This window comes from Amphiprion ocellaris, chromosome 15 (genome assembly GCF_022539595.1).
Source record: "Amphiprion ocellaris isolate individual 3 ecotype Okinawa chromosome 15, ASM2253959v1, whole genome shotgun sequence".
NCBI classification, from domain to species: Eukaryota; Metazoa; Chordata; class Actinopteri; family Pomacentridae; genus Amphiprion; species Amphiprion ocellaris.
In genome coordinates, this window is record NC_072780.1 from 27,598,738 (window position 1) to 27,617,294 (window position 18,557).

Consider the following 18,557-nt stretch of genomic DNA (forward strand, 5'->3'; position numbering starts at 1 on the left):
CAATCAGTCAATCAAAGTTTATTTATAGCCCTTTACCACAGCCCAAAGGGTGATCAAAGTTCTTTACAGTAAAACAACATTTTATCTTTATTTTAATAATGTCTTATCTTTTTACATCTTTAAAGTTATTTTACATCTCTTCTGTCAATTTATGTTTTTTAATGTCATTTTAGTTTTTTTTTACTATATTAGTCTGTTTCTTTTGTCATTTTGCACTGCCCTGTCAGTCATTTTAATTTACATTATTTTAATACAGCTTTTGTCTTTTTTAGTGATTTTTTTTAAATAACTTTTTGTTGTTTCTGTGGTTGTTTCTTTTATCACTTCACATTTTTTTAAATAATGTTTTTGTCATTTCACATTACTAGGGAGTCATTGTATGTTATTGTAGCCATTTTACTTTTTTATTACTCATTTTTTTTAATTTGTTTGGTCATTTTTCATCTCTTTAGTCACTTCTTTGTCACTTTTTTAATTTATTTTTTTGCCATTTTATTTATTTATTTATTTATTTATTTATTGTCTTGTTGGTCATTTTATGCCCTCTGAGTCTTTTTACATTTTTTGGTAATTTTACTTTTCTTTATTACATTTTTTTGAATTCATTATTTTATTTGCTATTTATTAAGAGTTGTTTGACGTCTCTTTAGTTACTTTATGTTTTTTAGGTTGTTTTTTTAATCATTTTGTGTTTTCTTACTTTTTGGGGGTATTTTTTGTGTTTTTTTTCTTGGTTTTACATCCTCTTTGTCCTTTTGCATTTTTTTAAAATAACATTTTTTTTTACTTTGTTTACTTTGAAGTCATTTTAAATCTCTGTTGTCATTTTTATATCTTTTTAGTCATTTTATGCTTTTTTAAAAAAATAGTTGTTTTAGTTGTTCTACAAAAATTGTATTCATAGTTATTTTATGTATTTATGCTTTTTTTTGCGTGTCTTCAGTTGTTTTACGTCTTTTTAGCCATTATACGTTTTCTTAAAAACCTTTTTCTTCTTTCTTTAGTTGTTTTACAAGTTTAGAGCAGCTGGTAAAATTAATTTAGTTATTAAACTTAACATTTAATTACACCTCATCATTTATTTTTGAATTAAAATTAACATTAATTCATCTGAACATACAAACTCACTCCAGTAAAAGTGAAATTAGAGTAAAGCATCACTCCACAGTTTGACCTCAGCTCAGTTTTTTGAACTATGGCTCCCTCTAGTGGTCACTAGCTGCTCTTACAGGCTCCACAGAAAAGCAGCTTTAGGGTTTCGTTTTGGTTCGTTTCATTTGTTTTCAACCTCTGTAGTCTCAGGAAAAATTTCAGGTTAAACAGACAGACACCAAAGCACACCTGAAAAGATTTTCAGTGTTTAAAAATAAATCGTGAAAGAAGAAGATCTCTGAGAGAGTGTTTGGTTAGTGAAGATATCAGCTGTGTTTGTGCTCTGCAGGTCAAAATAAAAAGGTTTGTTAACTTAACTTGTTTATTTTAGCTACCTGAAGTCTTGCATTATAGGGTAAACTCATCGTATTAAAGGCTGCAGGTAGATTTTAAACATTAACAACAACAAAAAGCATCAACTTTTAAGAGAATATTTAGGAAATGTGAAAAAGTCTTACCAGGATTCAGGAGTTAAGTTGGTTTTCTGTCAACTTACTGATGATCTAATCTGATAATTGCTGCCCATGTGGCCAAATATTTGTGTTTAAGTGAAGTTTTACTTGATTTACACTCAAGATAAAGCCTGTCAAAGAGCTGATTGCACATTTTATTAAAGGATACTTGTGGTTCGTGACAGTTTAGACTTAGAATAATGGTCAGTACACTTTTCATTAATGAGGTTTAAATCTTTACGTTTTTTAAATACGTTATGTGTTCAACTTTATTTTTCATGGCTGCTGGATTGTTTAAGGGTCATTCCAGAATTGGAGGACATTTTACATCCCATCCATTAAATTTCAAATATTCCATGTACAAAATACTAAAACCTGCAGTTGTTGTGTAAATTTACTTGTCCTTAGACCAAATCTAAAAAAAACAGGAGAAAAGAATGTTTGAATATATTTTTAAAATACCACATAAGTCTGGAGTTCCCCCTAAAATACAATTTTTTTCTCGTGCCACCACCCAGTGACCAGTTGAATCTCAAATAAAACAGTTTAAATGAAAGTCAAATCTCTTTTTTTTTGGTTTTGTTTTTTCATTGATGTCTTTTGTAATTGTGTGAACATTTTTATAATCAACATAATATTTTAAATAATTATGCATGGAACATGTGTCCCACAACAACCCTGTTAGCATAACCTTTTAAGCTGGAAGAAAAAGAAAACAGTGAATCACATGAAACACTGGATTACACATCATCAAACAGTTTTCCAAAAGAATGCAGAGCAAAGCTATGTCCTCTCTTCAGTTTTTAATATTTTCATAACATTGTCAGCCTTGACTGAGTGTCTCACTCAACCTCATATTATGAGGACAAGACAAATTCTTTTTACTTTTTTCTTTACTGTTTTCCATCAGTCAGTTTGTCCTCTTGGTCAGCAGCAACAGCTACACTGTAAAATATTTGTAACTTTTACAATAAAAAACTGTCAAACCATGACGATAAAACTCTGTAAACTCTGAAACTGTTTGATCCAGTTTATCTAAAACTGAATCACCATAAACAGGTTGATCGGGAGTAAAATGTTTTTTAGATTTTTTTCTCTCTTGAAAAAATACATTTCCCAACTCCTGCACAGTTTTTAATGGAAAAAATGCCATAACATGTGTAACAATACTGTAATATTTGCATTTAATTCTTGAAAAGAATGAAGTTTTTCCCAGTTTAATGTTGTACTGATAATGAAAACATGCTACAATATTTATAACAAGTAACATGGTGATTTCTGCATTTATTACATTTAAAAAATTCAGTTTGTTAAATTGATGTAATTTTGTGTTAATAACGGACAGATGCCTTAATATTTACTATCGCTTTAATCACAATTTTTTGCTAAAAGAAAGGCATATTAAAAGTTAAATACACTAAATGTTGTGCTATTAATGGAAAAATGCTGTAATATTTATGTACATTTTCAAATTTTTAAAGGTTAAAGGTTTTTTTTTACAGTAAAATATGGAATGAAGCACATTTTAACCCTAAAATCAGCAATAATATATTTCATTTCGTAAATGTGGAAAACGTTTTACCGTAATTTTACGGTAGCATTCTGGTAACCAAAGCTGCCGGAATTTTACCGTAACAACAACAATTCTTTTTACAGTGTAGCTAAATACTTACCTACCACTCCTGAGAAAACGCTAACATTAGCATGGATTAGCAACCCTGTTATTATTATTGATTAGAGTAGGGTTAGCAAACAACAAAAATGGTACCACTGATGTGTAAGCTGAGCCAACCAAGCCTTTCTTTGTTTATTACCTATTACTGATGAATATGGAGCCAGAAATTGTAAAAGAGAAGGCTTATTTTTCAAATATTCAAATGTCCTCTAATCCTGGAATGAGCCTCGTGTTGCTCTACATTTCTCTTTAGAACACTCCAATAATACCCCGATTGGATTCAGGCCACTTCCTTGTCCAGGTCGTGTTTTGGGCATTTTGCTTTGGATGCTGAAATATTTTTCTTCTGCCAGCTTTCTGCAGACTGGGAGTCTTTTTCTCAGCCAGTATTTCGATGAAGCCACAAGAATTCATGGCGTTCTCTACATCTTCTGCACTCCTGCATGGAGATCAGGATTCATCCAGAGAAGCTTTAATAATTGCTCCATCTAATTGTAGAGCTAGTTTTGGACATTTTACTTTTAGATTTGGTGTTGAGGAACTTCTTGCTGATCGCTTTATTCTCAGTTTAAAGATGCATTTATGGGTTCTGCTGCAGGTATTGTAACCCTCTGGGTTCTATGGTGGCCATTTGTCTCCACTTCACTTTCTTTTTTTGACCATTTTAGCTGTGCTAATGCTTAATTTTCATCTTCAGCTCTTTATATGCATCAATAATATACCGTATACATACAATTGTACCCCTTGGCTCCATTGTGGCCAATTGAAACACATGAAAACTACATTTTTAAATTCCTTGTTACTCACAGTACTGAATCATACAAGTTATGTAAAACTGCTTTCATTCTAAACTCAGCACTTCAAAATTGTAATTTTAAATGTTTTCTACCCGATTGTGTTGTTTGTCCAAGGGAGCAATTTCATGTAATATTCTTTCCAATAGAGGGCGTATGATGGCTTACTGCACTCCAAGGGAGCGAATGAATGACACAGTTTTGACATAGGCGGATGTCATTTTTGGACCAAATGGCCAAAAATGGACCAAATGGCCAAAAATGACCACGAACATACTGAGTGGATAGCAAGTTTGAACAAAGCCAGTGGGTTAAAAAGTAAAAACAATTAAAATGCGTCTGCCTGTGGGCAGCCAACAGGACTTCTGTAGGCTTTATTTGTGTTTCTGCTAAATCCTGATCTACTGTTTCAGATATTAACATGTTTCTGTCCCTGAGTCACATTAATCGATGTGTTTTAGCTGCTATGCTAATATGTTGTGTAATGTTTACGTGGGTGGCGTGGGGACAGACACCAGAGTTTGATCGACCCTGAACGACTCATCTGGTTTCTGTTGAAAGACCCCAAACGGCCTCACGATGCGTTCAGGTGCATCAACACGTTGTGAGTTTAAATAGGAGCAAGTTCCTCTCTGTTAATTTGAGAAGCAGAAATGTGCAAATAACAGCAAATATCTGCCAAATATAGTTTTTTTGTGGCTTTAAATACAGTAGAACATAATTGTCAGAATCAGCTTTAGTGGCCAAATGCTCACACAACATGCAAGGAATTTTGTTTCAACTGTTGGTGTCACTCCAGGAATAAGGAAAAGAGAATAATAAAATAAATATAAAAAATAAAAATTACATATATACAGATATTTGCATATCTAGAAAAGAATATATACACACAGTAGTGCAAAATGACAATTGCGAAAGTGAGAGTAAAAAAGAATTTTAAAAAAGAAATTTAAAGGAATTTATTAAGGAAATTGCTTTTATAAATATAGATTTTTAAGGTGGACATTACGTACAGGCAATGTGCAATTTTATATTTTTTCTGCAGTTTTACTAGATAGTATCTAATTTAACAAAATTAAATTAACAAAACAGAAAAACTGTAAAATAGCAAATTTATTTATCATTTTAAAGCTTTAATTGTACTTATTTTTCTTTAGAATAATAGCAAAAAATATATAAAAATAAAAATGTATATTTAGCTTAATTAAGAACAATATAAATTGTGTAATTTTATGGTCACACATTGTAAAAGAATTTGTTATTATTTGGACATTATATGTTAAAAACCAGTGAAATACTTTAACATGCAAAGATTGTAAAAACTGAAAATTAATGACAAATGTCTGAAAATAATGATTTTCTTTGTTCATTGTCAATTTTATTACAATTTTTGTCCTAAAATCCTAAAATTAACGAGTGAATTAATGTTTTATTCTGTGATTTTATGATTTATTGTCTGTAAAATAACTGATAAAGCAATAACTTATTCAGTCTTTAATGTAGATTTTTCTTTCTTTCAAATAAGAGCAAACATTTGGAAAATAATGAGAATTTTTTGCTGATTTACAGTAAAAATAGTTTGCTTGTTTGTCTATTCAGTTCTGAAGCTACTAATTTAATGTCAGTGAGAAAACATTTATTATTTTATCTGAATGTCCAGATTTTGTCCAGTGGTTTCCGCTATTCTATTTTCTATTTTCAGTTCTTCTCTGTGTTTGTTATTGGTGCAGGTTTCATCTGGATTTTATTGCATCGATGTGTTTGTGTTTGTGTGTCCTTGGTCAGCGGGTCAGTTAAACAAATCAGTAAACGATTGATGCACAAAGGCAACTGTGTCATGAAACTCTTTAAGGACACACACTGAAAGAAACCTCAAATTTCACTCTATTTTCCATAGTATTTTTAAAATATACATAAATATATCAACAAAATCCCACATGGATGTAAATGTAAATATCAAATTAAATTGAATTTCCCTCAGAATTAATAAAATATCTCTCTATCTCTCTATCTCTCTCTATCTATCTATCTATCTATCTATCTATCTATCCATCCATCCATCCATTCATCCATCCATCCATCCATCCATCCATCCATCCATCCATCCATCCATCCATCCATCCATCCATCCATCCATCCATCCATCCAGCTATCTAAAAAAACATTCAAATAAGCTTTGCAACTGCCCATAATCATTAAATTTCTTGATGAACTGTTTGTCGTAAATTCAAAAGATATTTTGTTTATTTATTCAGTTAAATTCGAATTTAATCCAGCATAATTCGAGCTGTAAATATATTTAAATTAATATGCAATTAGTGACAATCAACAGAAAAAGAAGCATCAGTTCTGAAACTTGACAGATTTGTGTGTTAAAGGAGACATATTTTGTATAATTACATACATTTTCACAACAAAATTTTTTTCCATCAGCGTATAAAGTCATCAGAATACAGCTTTTATCATAATATCATAATCTGATTGTTTTCACACATTTAATTTTTTGTCATTAAATGTTCAAAAGCCAAAAATAAACTCAAATTCATGTCAAATTAAGCCTTGAAAATGTATTTTAATTCCATAAAATTATTGTATTTTTTAGGAAATTTTAATTGTCTGTACCTTCACAGTATTTTTTTATTATTATTTTGCTGTGGGAATAAATATGCATTGATATATTTAATATTTTTTTATTTTGTGTGTCTTTTTTACAGCATGGCGAATCCTGAGATCCCCTTTGAACCAGCAGTGAGGTTTTCTACAGACAAAAAAAGAGAAACTGACTGTGTAAATACTGGGAAAAGCCAGAGGTTTGCAGCTGCAGTGATAAAAGCCAAATAGCTCCAACAGGCTCGATGGAATCCTGAAGTGTTTCTGAAGCCATTCTTCATCATGAAAGCTTTTTTCTGTTTCACAGCTCTGTTTGTGAGCTGTTTGGCCGAAGAATTGATCGAAGAGGAATGTGGGCCACTGATCCAACCTTTGCCTGTGGATGACATCCCAAAGGTAAACCTCGTTTTCATTCCTGCCTCCATGTTTTCCTCTCAGAAAACCAGTGAAGAAGAAGACGAAGAAGAAGCCACCTCAGTTCACAAGAGAACTCTGCTGTTTATGTTTCCATTTAATTATGAAGTGAATTTAAAGCAACTGTTTTTGAATGGTCGCAAAAATTAAAACAAAAGAACACAAAATTAGGATTGGAGCAAATAAACTAGTCTGTGTAGTTTCGTCAGATGGTGGCGCTATCAGCTATGTTACACATGGCCGTAATGAACAGAGTAGGAGAAGATGAAACAAAACCAGCTGTTTGCCAACCACTAAAAAACCTGAATGAGAAGAAACAAGCAAAACTGTCTAGGAGAGAAAAATGAGCCACTGTATTCAAGTTGTTTCAGTTTAAAGATTCTTTTAAGTTGCTTAACATCTCTTATCAAATGCAGTTTACGTCTCTTCATGTCTTTCATGTTTCTGTTTTGTTAATTCATTTTGCTCTTGTTTTTTAGTTTTTATTCACATCTCTTAGGTTGTGTTACATCTCCTTTTTGAGTGAGAATTCAGAGTTTAAAGTCAGATTTTTAAAAGTCGGAATTCAAAGCTTGAAGTCAGACATTAAAACTCAAAGTTGTGAGTTTAACATTAGACTTTAGAAGTTCAGTGTCAGACTAATATCCATCAGAAAACTGAATTCAAAATTCTAAGTTTAAAGTCAGACTTGACAAAGTCGTAATCCTGAATTAAATTTTAGAATTCAGAGTTTCAAGTCAAACTTCAAAATGTTGGAAATCTGAGTTTAAAATCTGACTTTAAAAATTTTAATATCATGTCAGACTAATAAAAGTCAGAATTCTGACTTTAAAGTCACAAAAAATCTGATTTCCAAGTTTAATGTCATACTTTAGAAAGTCAAAATTCAAAGTTTAAAGTCAAACTTCAAACTGTCAGAATCCTGAATTTAATGTTCGACCTTAAAAATCTTAAGTGTGAGTTTAAGGTTAGACTTTAAAAAGCTGGAATTCTGAGTTTAAAGTAAAAAATTCTAAGTTTGAAGTCAGAACTGATAAAGTCAGAATTCTAAGATTTTGTTTCTGAGGAAAATACATGTTATTCTGACTTCACAGTTGTCTATTTCTCACAGCTTCTCAAGATGTTTTCCTTCTTCATACAGTAAACAAAATCATAAAATTTAAAGAGGAACAGTCTGATCAAAGAACGAGCAAAGCGGATGAAGATTTCTGATTCATTTCTATGGACACATTTGGTGGGTTGAATGTTCCTGACCTTGTGTTTGTGTGCAGATGAACGGCACCATGTACCTCCTCCTCGGCTACACTGATCAGGAAGATTTTAGAGCCATCATGAAGCTGACTGACAGCTACTGGGCAAACATAACGACGACCAGCAATAACGAGCTCATTATAAACCAGAGGGACAAACTGTGAGTTCAGAACTGTACAAACACACAACAACTTCTCAAAACATTTATGTTTCTTTTAACCCTTTAAGACCTACCATTGTGCAAGTCCGACAGGACACATTCTTACATTTTTACAAACTGTAGTGCAAAGTTTTGGAGTACTTTTGCTTTACAATTGCTTTACATTAATATAACCCTTACATCCCAAGTTTTAATAATATGTATTGACTTCAGTCTTAACTACTACAAGAAATTGCTTGAAAGTACAGTAAACATAAAAAAAAAGAAAATCGTTTTAATTTTTTGCACATATAATTCAAAATATAGAAATAGCAGAGCTTTATCCCTCAAATTTGTAAATGTAAAAAAGTTGCATAATATCCCGTGGTCTCGTTTATAAAGTGTGTGCTTTATTGTATTTTTCAAACCCATCACTGCAATGAAAAAGCGCCCTGAGACATGGTGAATATGTGAAACCTTAGTGTAACTCCCCAGATTTTACATGCAAAAAGAATGATCGACCTGTCTTATCTGGTTTCATATCTACCACCAATCGAAAATGAATGTGCAATATGCAAAATATAAGGTTAATTCATTTTAGGTCTAGTTTTGAATTTGTTTTGAGTCTTTTAAGTTTAAGTTGTTTCACACCTCTTACATCAGTTTCATTGGTTTTATGTGTCTTTTAGTCATTTTGGATCTCTGTACTCAATTTGTGTTTATTTAGTCTTTTATTGCTTCTCTTTTTATTTGTTATACTTTTTTCCGAAAATAACATCTCTTCTTCAATTCATTTTCCATATATATTTAAATTTGCGTTGTCTGATTATAATTTCACTTCAGTTTTTTTCACAGTTTTATATCTATCTTTCCATGTTTTTTACATCTCAATTGGTTTACGTCTCATTTCTGATTTCTTTAACGTCGCAATTAAATTTGCTGCTTTCTTCGATTTGTTTTATGTCTCCTCTGGGGTTTGTTTTTACATTAATTTATTTAATTTGTTTTATGTATTTCTTAAGACATTTTGTACCGCTCCACTTGTCACTTTTAAATCGTGTCTTGTTGCTTAGTCCTCATTCATTTGAAGATGTTTAAAAATAACCCTATAATATTGTAGTTTCCATCTATTATGTGTAAGGGAGTGAGTTAAGTATTTGGTATCTATTTCAAAATAACGTCTGTAAATTATAGTATTCTCATAAATTAATAGACAACAAAACTGGTCATATAGATGTTCATCTATAAAGCTCTGCTGGGCCCACAATACCTCAGCACCTTTCTCACTTTCAGCTCTAGCAGTTACCATCTGTGCCCCTCCAAGTGGTTGTTTTTGAATGTTTCCCAGACTCTAACAGACTTTGGTAAAACAGCTTCTTCCCATCATGCACCATTACATACATATTTGTTTAGCTGTGATTCTGCTTGTATGAACAATAACAAGGAAACTCAGTAGAGATATTCCAAGAAAGTTTTTATGGCCTGATTTGATCCAAGTCATTGTTTAGTATCTGTCGATACTGAGCTCGACTCCAATATTTTCCAACATTTTCCTTGACGAGACACAGTTGAAGTGCATTAAAGTTCTTGTAAAATCCATCCAGTGTATATACAGTATTTGTCAACTGGATAGTTCTGCAATACATTCTGAAAAATTTTGCATCTCTGCATTCAAGATTTTCCTTTGTGTTTTGTAGGTGGTCATGAACCTTGACGTAAAGCTTGAAATGTAGTGTTGAGTAAGTGCCTCCACAAGCGACAAAAGATGCTGGAAACCTGACATCTCTGCATGTATATCAGAAAATATGTTGTAGATTAGCTGCAGTACCTGGTTGTTCTACCAAGTGAAGCTCTTACTGTGATACCGTCTGCTATTTAATATAGTAGCGGCCAGAAGAGGTGGTCATTTGGACTATAGGTAGTTCATTGTGGAAGTTCACCTAGCAATGTGCCACCATGACAGTTTTCTGTCATGATGAGATTGACTAGATCAGCATTCCTATATCCCACTGCCATATAAAACAGAATCCATTTTGCAGCCAAGCCTCAGTTTGTGTTATCTATATATCTATTTTTGATAGAAAATGTTGTGATTTTTGATGTAGAAGCTACCAAAGGTCTGCATTACTGGCATTTTGCCAATGCGCTCTTCCTTTATGAGAGGTAAATTAATTGAATATCTTCAGATATTTTTGGATATGTTGGACTTGTTGTATTTCCATTTTTATATTTGTAGTTTCTTTTCCTTTATGTAGATAGTATTTTTAACCACAGAAATCGACACACACATTGTCATTCTAAATATTAACTTGTCATGTCAGTAAGTATGTTGTAAATTAGCTGTAGTACCAGGTGGTTCCAACTGCTTTACCTCTTGCTGTTTAATATAGTAGTGTCAAGAGGAGGTGATCATTTGGATAATGGGTAGTTGTGTGTTGGCATACAGAAACCGTTGTGGAAATTTAGCTATGGGCCACCATGACAAAGTCTTCTGTGATGCTTAATGACTTTTGACCAGAGCTTGTGTGTTTATGAGAAGTTGAGATAGACCAGATCAGCATTTATTTATCCCACTGGCACTGAGGTGACTGCCAAGGAGGCATTGTACAATTTGAAAACCTCAGTGTTTATTTGTATTTTGTTGTATTTTATTATATTCTTAAGAAACACAAGACCGCATGTTTGAGGTTGTAAGATGCTTGTTGTCTCTTTATTTCCTCAGTTTCAGTGTTTGTTCTCACATCAGGGTTTCTATATTCTGATGCCTTTGCCTTCCTGACAGAAATCTGCAGGGAGAAACACAAAAAGGTCAGTCCAATCTTAAATCACATATCAGCAGCTCACACTGATTTCATAGGTTGAGTAGAGGAGTTCAAAAGTGCTGCACCTTTCTCTGGATTGTAGTGGAAGTCTGGTTCTCCAGAGAACCCGAGGCAGTGCGCCGTTTTCTTGAAATGTTTCAGATGTGAGTCCGTCACGATCGTTTCGTTGGCTGCAAACAAAAAGACAACAATGGACAAATGTTGTGGGTATAAAACTCTCTGTTTCGGGTTGGTTCCTTCCTACCCATCAGGTAAAGACCGTGAGCGGTGGCCTCCCCGCTGTCAACTGTGGCTTCGACCCTCAGGCCTTCAAGGACTTTCTGCAAGTCTGCCAGGGTGATGTTGACACTGAGAAGCAGACAGCCATCGCAGGACGGCAGCACTTGGTGATCTGCAGAATAGCCAGGCACTGAAAACAGAGGCAAAGTCAGAAACATTTGAATAAAATCAACAGCTTTCTCCAACTGAAACAAGTACTATGTGTTTAACTCAAAGACAAAAGATCCAATTTCCTGGAAAACAGAACTAATGAAAACAAGTAAAGGTTAAGGACGAAGAAGAAACATAACATGTCTTTAAATTAAAGAGACGTAAAACAAGAGCCAAGAGATATTAAATGTCTGAAAAAAAAGACCTGTCATGTGAAACTAATTAAAATAAGACATAAAGCTAATTCAAAAAGACACAAAAACTATGCAAACAAATTAAGAGATGTAAAATAACTACAAAGAGACATAAAATTAGCACAAAGAGGTGTTCAGCCAAACAAAAGAAGGCTGTAAAGCAAATAAAGAGACATAAAATATAAAGAAAACAAAAGAAAACACGTAAAACAAATGAAAAGACATTTAAGAAGATTCGAGGGAGACATAAAACTAATTAAAAAAAGCAGCAAAATAACTAAAAAGAGACTAAATTAATTCTGAGATGTAAAATGTGAAACGAAATTAAAAGAAAAGTGAAAGAAACTTGAAAAAGACTAAAACAACTTAAGCTGAAGATAATACAATAAAAACGAGACATAAAGCTAATTTTAAAAAACTGTCTAAATGAATCATAAAATGAGTAGAGATACAAAACCACTTAAAATAGGCATAAAAATACTAAAGCCAGATGAAAAAAAAACTTGAAAAGTGACTAGAAAAAAACTTTAAAAAAGACATAGAAGTGTTTGAGCAGAGACATAAAAATATATAAAAAGACATGAGTGCTTTTTAAAAAGGATCATAATTAAAAAGAAAAAAACTTTAAAGAAACTGAGTTGAGATGTAAAACTACTAAAAAGATACATACAATTATTTTTTAAATCAAAAAAAGGTGAAATTAAAATTTCCAGAAAATTGCTCATTGAATTATTAAAATAAAACTGCAGTTTTTTTTTTTAACATTACCTCATTGACAAACTTACATTCAATTCTCGCAGTGTTTCCTTCCAATGTCACGTTCAACTCTGACCTGAAGCAAGTTCCATTTCTGAGGAAAACAAAAGCACAAAGAGATCATGTTTAGCATGGTTTTATCTTTCCTCAGATGCTATTTTATTTATGATAAAACTTTAGTTTACGAATGTTCTTCTGAAAATTAAAATGACTAAAGACTGAGAGACTAACAAGGAAGGTGACAAGATTAAAAAGAAACGTAGAATAAATTCAGAAAGAGACATAAAATTACTCAAAAGAGATACAAACAAGAGATGTGAAATTTTCTTTAAAAGAGACACAAAATATTTATCTATAAAAAGACATAAAACTAATTTTCAGAGACATATAATGAATGTGATCAGCAAAATTAAAAAGAGAGAAATAAAATACATTTTAAAAATGACAAACTATTTAAAAGTGACATAAGATAAAAAATATGTCAATAATTAAGAGACGTAAAACAACATAAAAGAGATGTAAAACTAATTTTAAAGAGCTGTAAAACTTTTTAAAACAGATGTAAACTAATTTGAAAATGAATTAATAGAGACATAAAGGCATACAAGGAAGTTCTAGACATAAATCTACAAGAAAATGCAAATCCATTTTTAAAAGAGACGTTAAACAATGAAAACAGAAATAAAACTCATTAAAGCTGCAAGCTGTGTTGATCCGGTCCTCGCATCCTTGCTGGTCAGCGAATCCAAGCGTGTCCACCAGGTGGCGCTGCGACTGAGAGTGTATCTTGGCTTATGGATGTGATGTGCTCTGGACTCTGATCACACTCGTAAAGTTTGGGGCAGATTGGAACATGTACAGGCCAGTTACACAGCAATGTGCAAAAAATTGGTCCAAAATATGACACATAATTCACGACTTCCTGTTGTGTTTTGGCCATGGGTGTCAATTACATTTTTGTGCGTGTTGACGAGTTGCATATGCTTACCAAAGTTCATAGCTGTCGGTGATGCATGCTGGCTGTAGATGCTGTTTAAAATTTTCCAGGTGGTGCTATTCCATTTTGGCACACATATGTGCAATTCTACTAAAATATAATTTTTTTGTCAGTCCTTATATGTGTGCAAATTTTCACGCGTTTTCAAGTACTTTGGGGCCTTGAAAAGTCCGATTCAACAGCCTGTAGACAAAATAAATATAAACTCATGGGTTTCAATAGTGGCGTGCACAGATAGACACCAGGTGGCGCTAGAGCATCTGCCCCTTGCCCTCAGTATCAAGCAGGTGCCCACAACTTTTTTTGTTTTTAATTTAAACATTAAACACACACACAGATGCACACACAAGGCTGTGCCGTGCCGTGCCGTGCCGTGCCGTGCCGTGCCGTGCCGTGCCGTGCCGTGCCGTGCCGTGCCGTGCCGTGCCGTGCCGAGCCGTGCCGTGCCTCGCTCTGCCCCATATCGTAACGCGAACACAAGGAGCGGAAATGCGTGTGGCAGCAGCTGCACAGCCCATATAGACTGTAGCCACCAACCAGCTAACACGTAAATTAATCCAGTTTATTGTTCATCAGCCTCAGTTGCCACACGGTGCATTTATTTGTCTCCGTTGTGTAGTAGCCTGTCTCATGCAGCGCTAAACAACTGTGCCTAAATTAGCCAACTGCCTGCCTGCTTAACAAGCTCAAAGCTACCCATAATAATAATCAGTTAATCAACATAACGTGAGACGATGACCACACAACCAGTGTTATTTGGTGAATTGGTACAGCATATGATCAGTATACTATACCTGAATATTTGGTTTGTGTAGGTTTATTATTAGCCTACAGTAGATAGAGGCAACACTTGCTGTGACCTATTTGCTAAATGACAAAAAGAAAAAGTAACTTTCTGCCTTGTTGTAGCCTAATGTCAGGAATCAGTCTTGACATTGTCGATCTCTTTTAATTTACCAATTGCAGCATGCCTAGAAGGGAAAGGATCAAGAGAGACAAAGAAAGGGAGCTACAGCAGGGAAGCAGCTCTCTGCTCTCCTGGATTAAAAAAACATCTAAGGAGGATGAGGAGAAAGATCATGATCATGAAGAAGAAAGGTCAGAGCCAACATCAGAGTCATGTTAACTGTTTAGGGCCTATTCCTCTAATTTTATTGAGATATCTTAAAAGCTGTTCCTGATTTATTTTGTCAACACAAAGTGTTTTGATGGAACTAAATCAGGCAATACGCTGTATTAGCAAAATATATTATTTTGTACTAACCATGAGTTACTTCTACGTTACAACACTTGCAGTAATTTTGTATTTATATTGATAGGCTATTATTCAAACTCTGACTTTTATTGACCCTTTGCATGTTATTATTAAGATGTTAAAATAAATGTCGTTACAGAAAATGTGTTCCTGATTATTTTTATTTTTTCAGATCTCACACTGTTATATTAAGGCAGCCAGTGGTTCTACACACCACACAAGGTGCCCTTTTTTTTCCACTGAGCATCTGGTCCCCAAAATGTTTGTGCACGCCACTGCTCAGAGCCTAGTTAAAAGAGACATAAAATGGCTTAAAAAATGTATTAAAACCTATTTGGAGATGTTAAACAGTTTAAAAGAGATGTAAAACTAATATTAAATAGAGATGTAAAGAAGAAAAAGACAAGAACAAAGTCCAAACTGAATTTAAAAGGTGTAACATTAATAACAAAACAGCATAAAAGAGAAGTAAAACGACTTCAATGACTAAAAAGAAATGCAAAATGAACTGAGTAGAAAATTAGATTTAAAAAAGGGAAAAAGCAAAAATCAGCTCACATCCTGTTCCCTTGACTCATGAGAAGATGATCTTCACCAAACGGTGACGCCGTGATGTTCATCCAGTAGCTGTCGTACTCCTTGACGAGGGTTCTAAATCCATCATGATCGACGTAGCCGAGGAGGAGGTTCCTCCTGCCGTACATCTGCACACAAACCCATCTAGTTTCACACTAATAATCTAATAATTAACAATCTAATTGATAAACTAATGAATAATATATATATATATATATATATATATATATATATATATATATATATATATATATATATATATATATATATATATATATATATATATATATATATATATATATATATATATATATATATATATATATATATATATATATATATGAATACACACATATGACTTTGAACTTAAAGTTCATGCTTTGTATCTGACATCAGACAAAATTTCTAAACGTTTTTAAGCACCATTTTTAACCAAATTTTCAGATTTTTTTTAATCTGATTTCAAACATAGAATTCTGATTTCAAAAAGCTTTTTTAAAAAAAAAAAACGAAATTAGGCTTAAGAACATTTTCTCAGAATACTGACTTTAAACTAAGAATTCTGACTCTTTAAAGTCTGACTTTAAAGTTAAAGTTCAGATTTTTCTTTTTTCAAAAATCTGACTATCAACTAAAAGTTTTTACTTCAAAACAAACTTGACTTGAGACTAAAATTTCAAAGTTTTTTCAGTCTGACTTTAAAGAGTTCAGATTTTTTTAAAGGTCTGACCTTAAACAAAAAATTCTAACTTTTTAAAGCCTCGCTTTAAAATAGGATTTTCTTTCTTTCTTTCTTTCTTTCTTTCTTTCTTTCTTTCTTTCTTTCTTTCTTTCTTTCTTTCTTTCTTTCTTTCTTTCTTTCTTTCTTTCTCTTTTAAATGTCCAACTTCAAAGTCAGAATTCTTACTTCATTGAATCTGGAAGTCTGACATTCAATTCTGAATTTTGAGTTCAAAATTAGACATTTCTGTAGAAAACTAATCCTGAAGACTTTTCTTGTTTCGTTTACTTTGTTACTTCGTCTTCTTTGAGGTTTTTAGCAGCTGGTTTGTCGTGTTTGCAGGAGAGCAGCTACCAGGTTTGCTCTTCATGTATTCAGAGACGGAGCTCGACTTTGACTACATGAAGAGGAACAGACTGAAGGCAGGAATGAAAGCAGGTTTACCTTAGAGTGGTCATTCAGAGACAAAGGCTTGACCAACTCCTCGCATTCAGGCGTCAGAGCCGAGCTGCTCACAAACAGCAACGCAAACAGGAAATGGGCTTCTAGCCACAGTTTCATGATCAGACAGCTTCAGACCAACTGCAGGAATCAACTGAGCTTCTCAGAGCCTTTCACTGACTTTTATGCAAACTGCTGCAGCTGCAAATATCTGGCCACTGTGATGTAATGATGTTTGTCTGGTGGTTCAAAGGGGATCTGAGGGTCTGAAATGATTAAATCAGCTGCAGACCTGTTGATGAGCAGCAACACTTATCAAAGAGAGACCTCAGTCTTACTATGATTCTAAGTCAGCATGTCTGGATTTCATATTGTCACGCTGATTTCAGGTTCTTGGAAGTGGAAACAAACAGCACCACGGATCACTGTTGCAAAATCTGATTGGAGGTGACCGGTGCCATCATGTCCGCCCCCCTCGGTCCCCACAGTCCCACACAAAATGTGGTGAAAAGGCAAAGGACATCTTTTTATCGAGTCCTTTCAGTCTTTATTTACATTAAATCTGCAAAATGTGCAAATGTTTTCCTACCTTTAGGGCAACGACCAGCTTCAGTCTTTACTTATTTGAGCTCCAGATCATGATTCCTCACGTTAATTTGAACTGTTGATTTATTATCTAATTTAAAAAAGTAGATTTTATTGTCATATATCAGGCTCTTTGTCAAAATTTAGACTTTTTAAAATCGTAATCAAGATTTTTTTTAATGATGATTTTATCACATTTTTGTCATTTTTATTGTATTTTACATTTTATCTTATAATACAAACTACAGATAAAAACCATTGAACGATATAGATAGATAGATAGATAGATAGATAGATAGATAGATAGATAGATAGATAGATAGATAGATAGATAGATAGATAGATAGATAGATAGATAGATAGATAGATAGATAGATAGATAGATAGATAGATAGATAGATAGTCTGTTCCAAGTAAAATGATTTTGTCTAATTTTTTTTTAGATCATTTTGACTTTTTTATGGTGATTTCTTTCATATACTATACTATCTACTATCTATCTACTTACTATCTATTGATTTTAATTAACAGTTTTGTTTTATCTTATTGTATTTTATGTACAGCGTCTTTGAGTTTTTGGAAAAGCGCTTTATAAATAAAATTTATTATTATTATTATTATATACACTACCAGTCAAAAGTTTGGACACACCTTCTCATTCAGTGATTTTTTAAAAATTATTGTATACCTTGTCGATTATTACTGAAGACATCAAAACTATAAAATAATACATATGGAATTATGCTGTAAACAAAAAAACGTTGTTCTTCAGTAATAATCTACAATGTGGAAAACAATACAAACAACTAAAAAGCATTGAATGAGAAAGTGTGTCCAATCTTTTGACTGGTAGTGTATATATTTTATTGACATACTTTTGGCTTTATGTTAAAATTTAGACTTTTTAAGCTCATAATCAAGATTTTTTTTCTCATGATTTTATCTAATATTTAGATACTTTTGACTTTTTATATGATAATTTTCTTTTTTCTTTAAAAAATATATATTATTGTCATATTTACGGCTTTATGTCAAGAGTTTTTTAAATGAGAATTTTGCGTTTATTTCTAGTAATTTATGAAAATGTGCAAATGTTTTCTGGATTTTAATGCAACAGCCAGTTTCAGTCCTTATTAATCTGAGCTCCAGATCCTGATTTCTCATTTTAATTTATATGTAAAAATATGTATATATTTGGAGAAAATGACGTGCAGATTTCTCACATAAAATCTGATAAAAAGTGAAGGAAATCTTGTTATCAAGTCCTTGTAGTTTGTTATTCTGCCCCTAAAGT

General features: G+C 32.7%; 1 protein-coding gene and 1 long non-coding RNA gene across 2 annotated transcripts; one reads left to right on the forward strand and one right to left on the reverse strand.

The window, feature by feature from the left end:
* The first annotated feature begins 6,869 nt into the window (after positions 1-6,869).
* Positions 6,870-11,556, forward strand: LOC129350735 (uncharacterized). The gene is made up of 3 exons (XR_008604227.1): positions 6,870-7,079; positions 8,369-8,508; positions 10,185-11,556. It is a non-coding gene; the product is annotated as an uncharacterized LOC129350735 (long non-coding RNA).
* LOC111572439 (uncharacterized) lies at positions 11,169-16,845 on the reverse strand. The gene is made up of 6 exons (XM_023276107.3): positions 16,682-16,845; positions 15,499-15,644; positions 12,718-12,782; positions 11,554-11,718; positions 11,375-11,479; positions 11,169-11,273 (listed from the first exon to the last, which is right to left on the reverse strand). Exons 1-6 carry the CDS (start codon positions 16,796-16,798, stop codon positions 11,239-11,241), a joined length of 633 nt encoding a protein of 210 aa, XP_023131875.1. The 5' UTR covers positions 16,799-16,845; the 3' UTR covers positions 11,169-11,238.
* Positions 16,846-18,557: the final 1,712 nt, after the last annotated feature.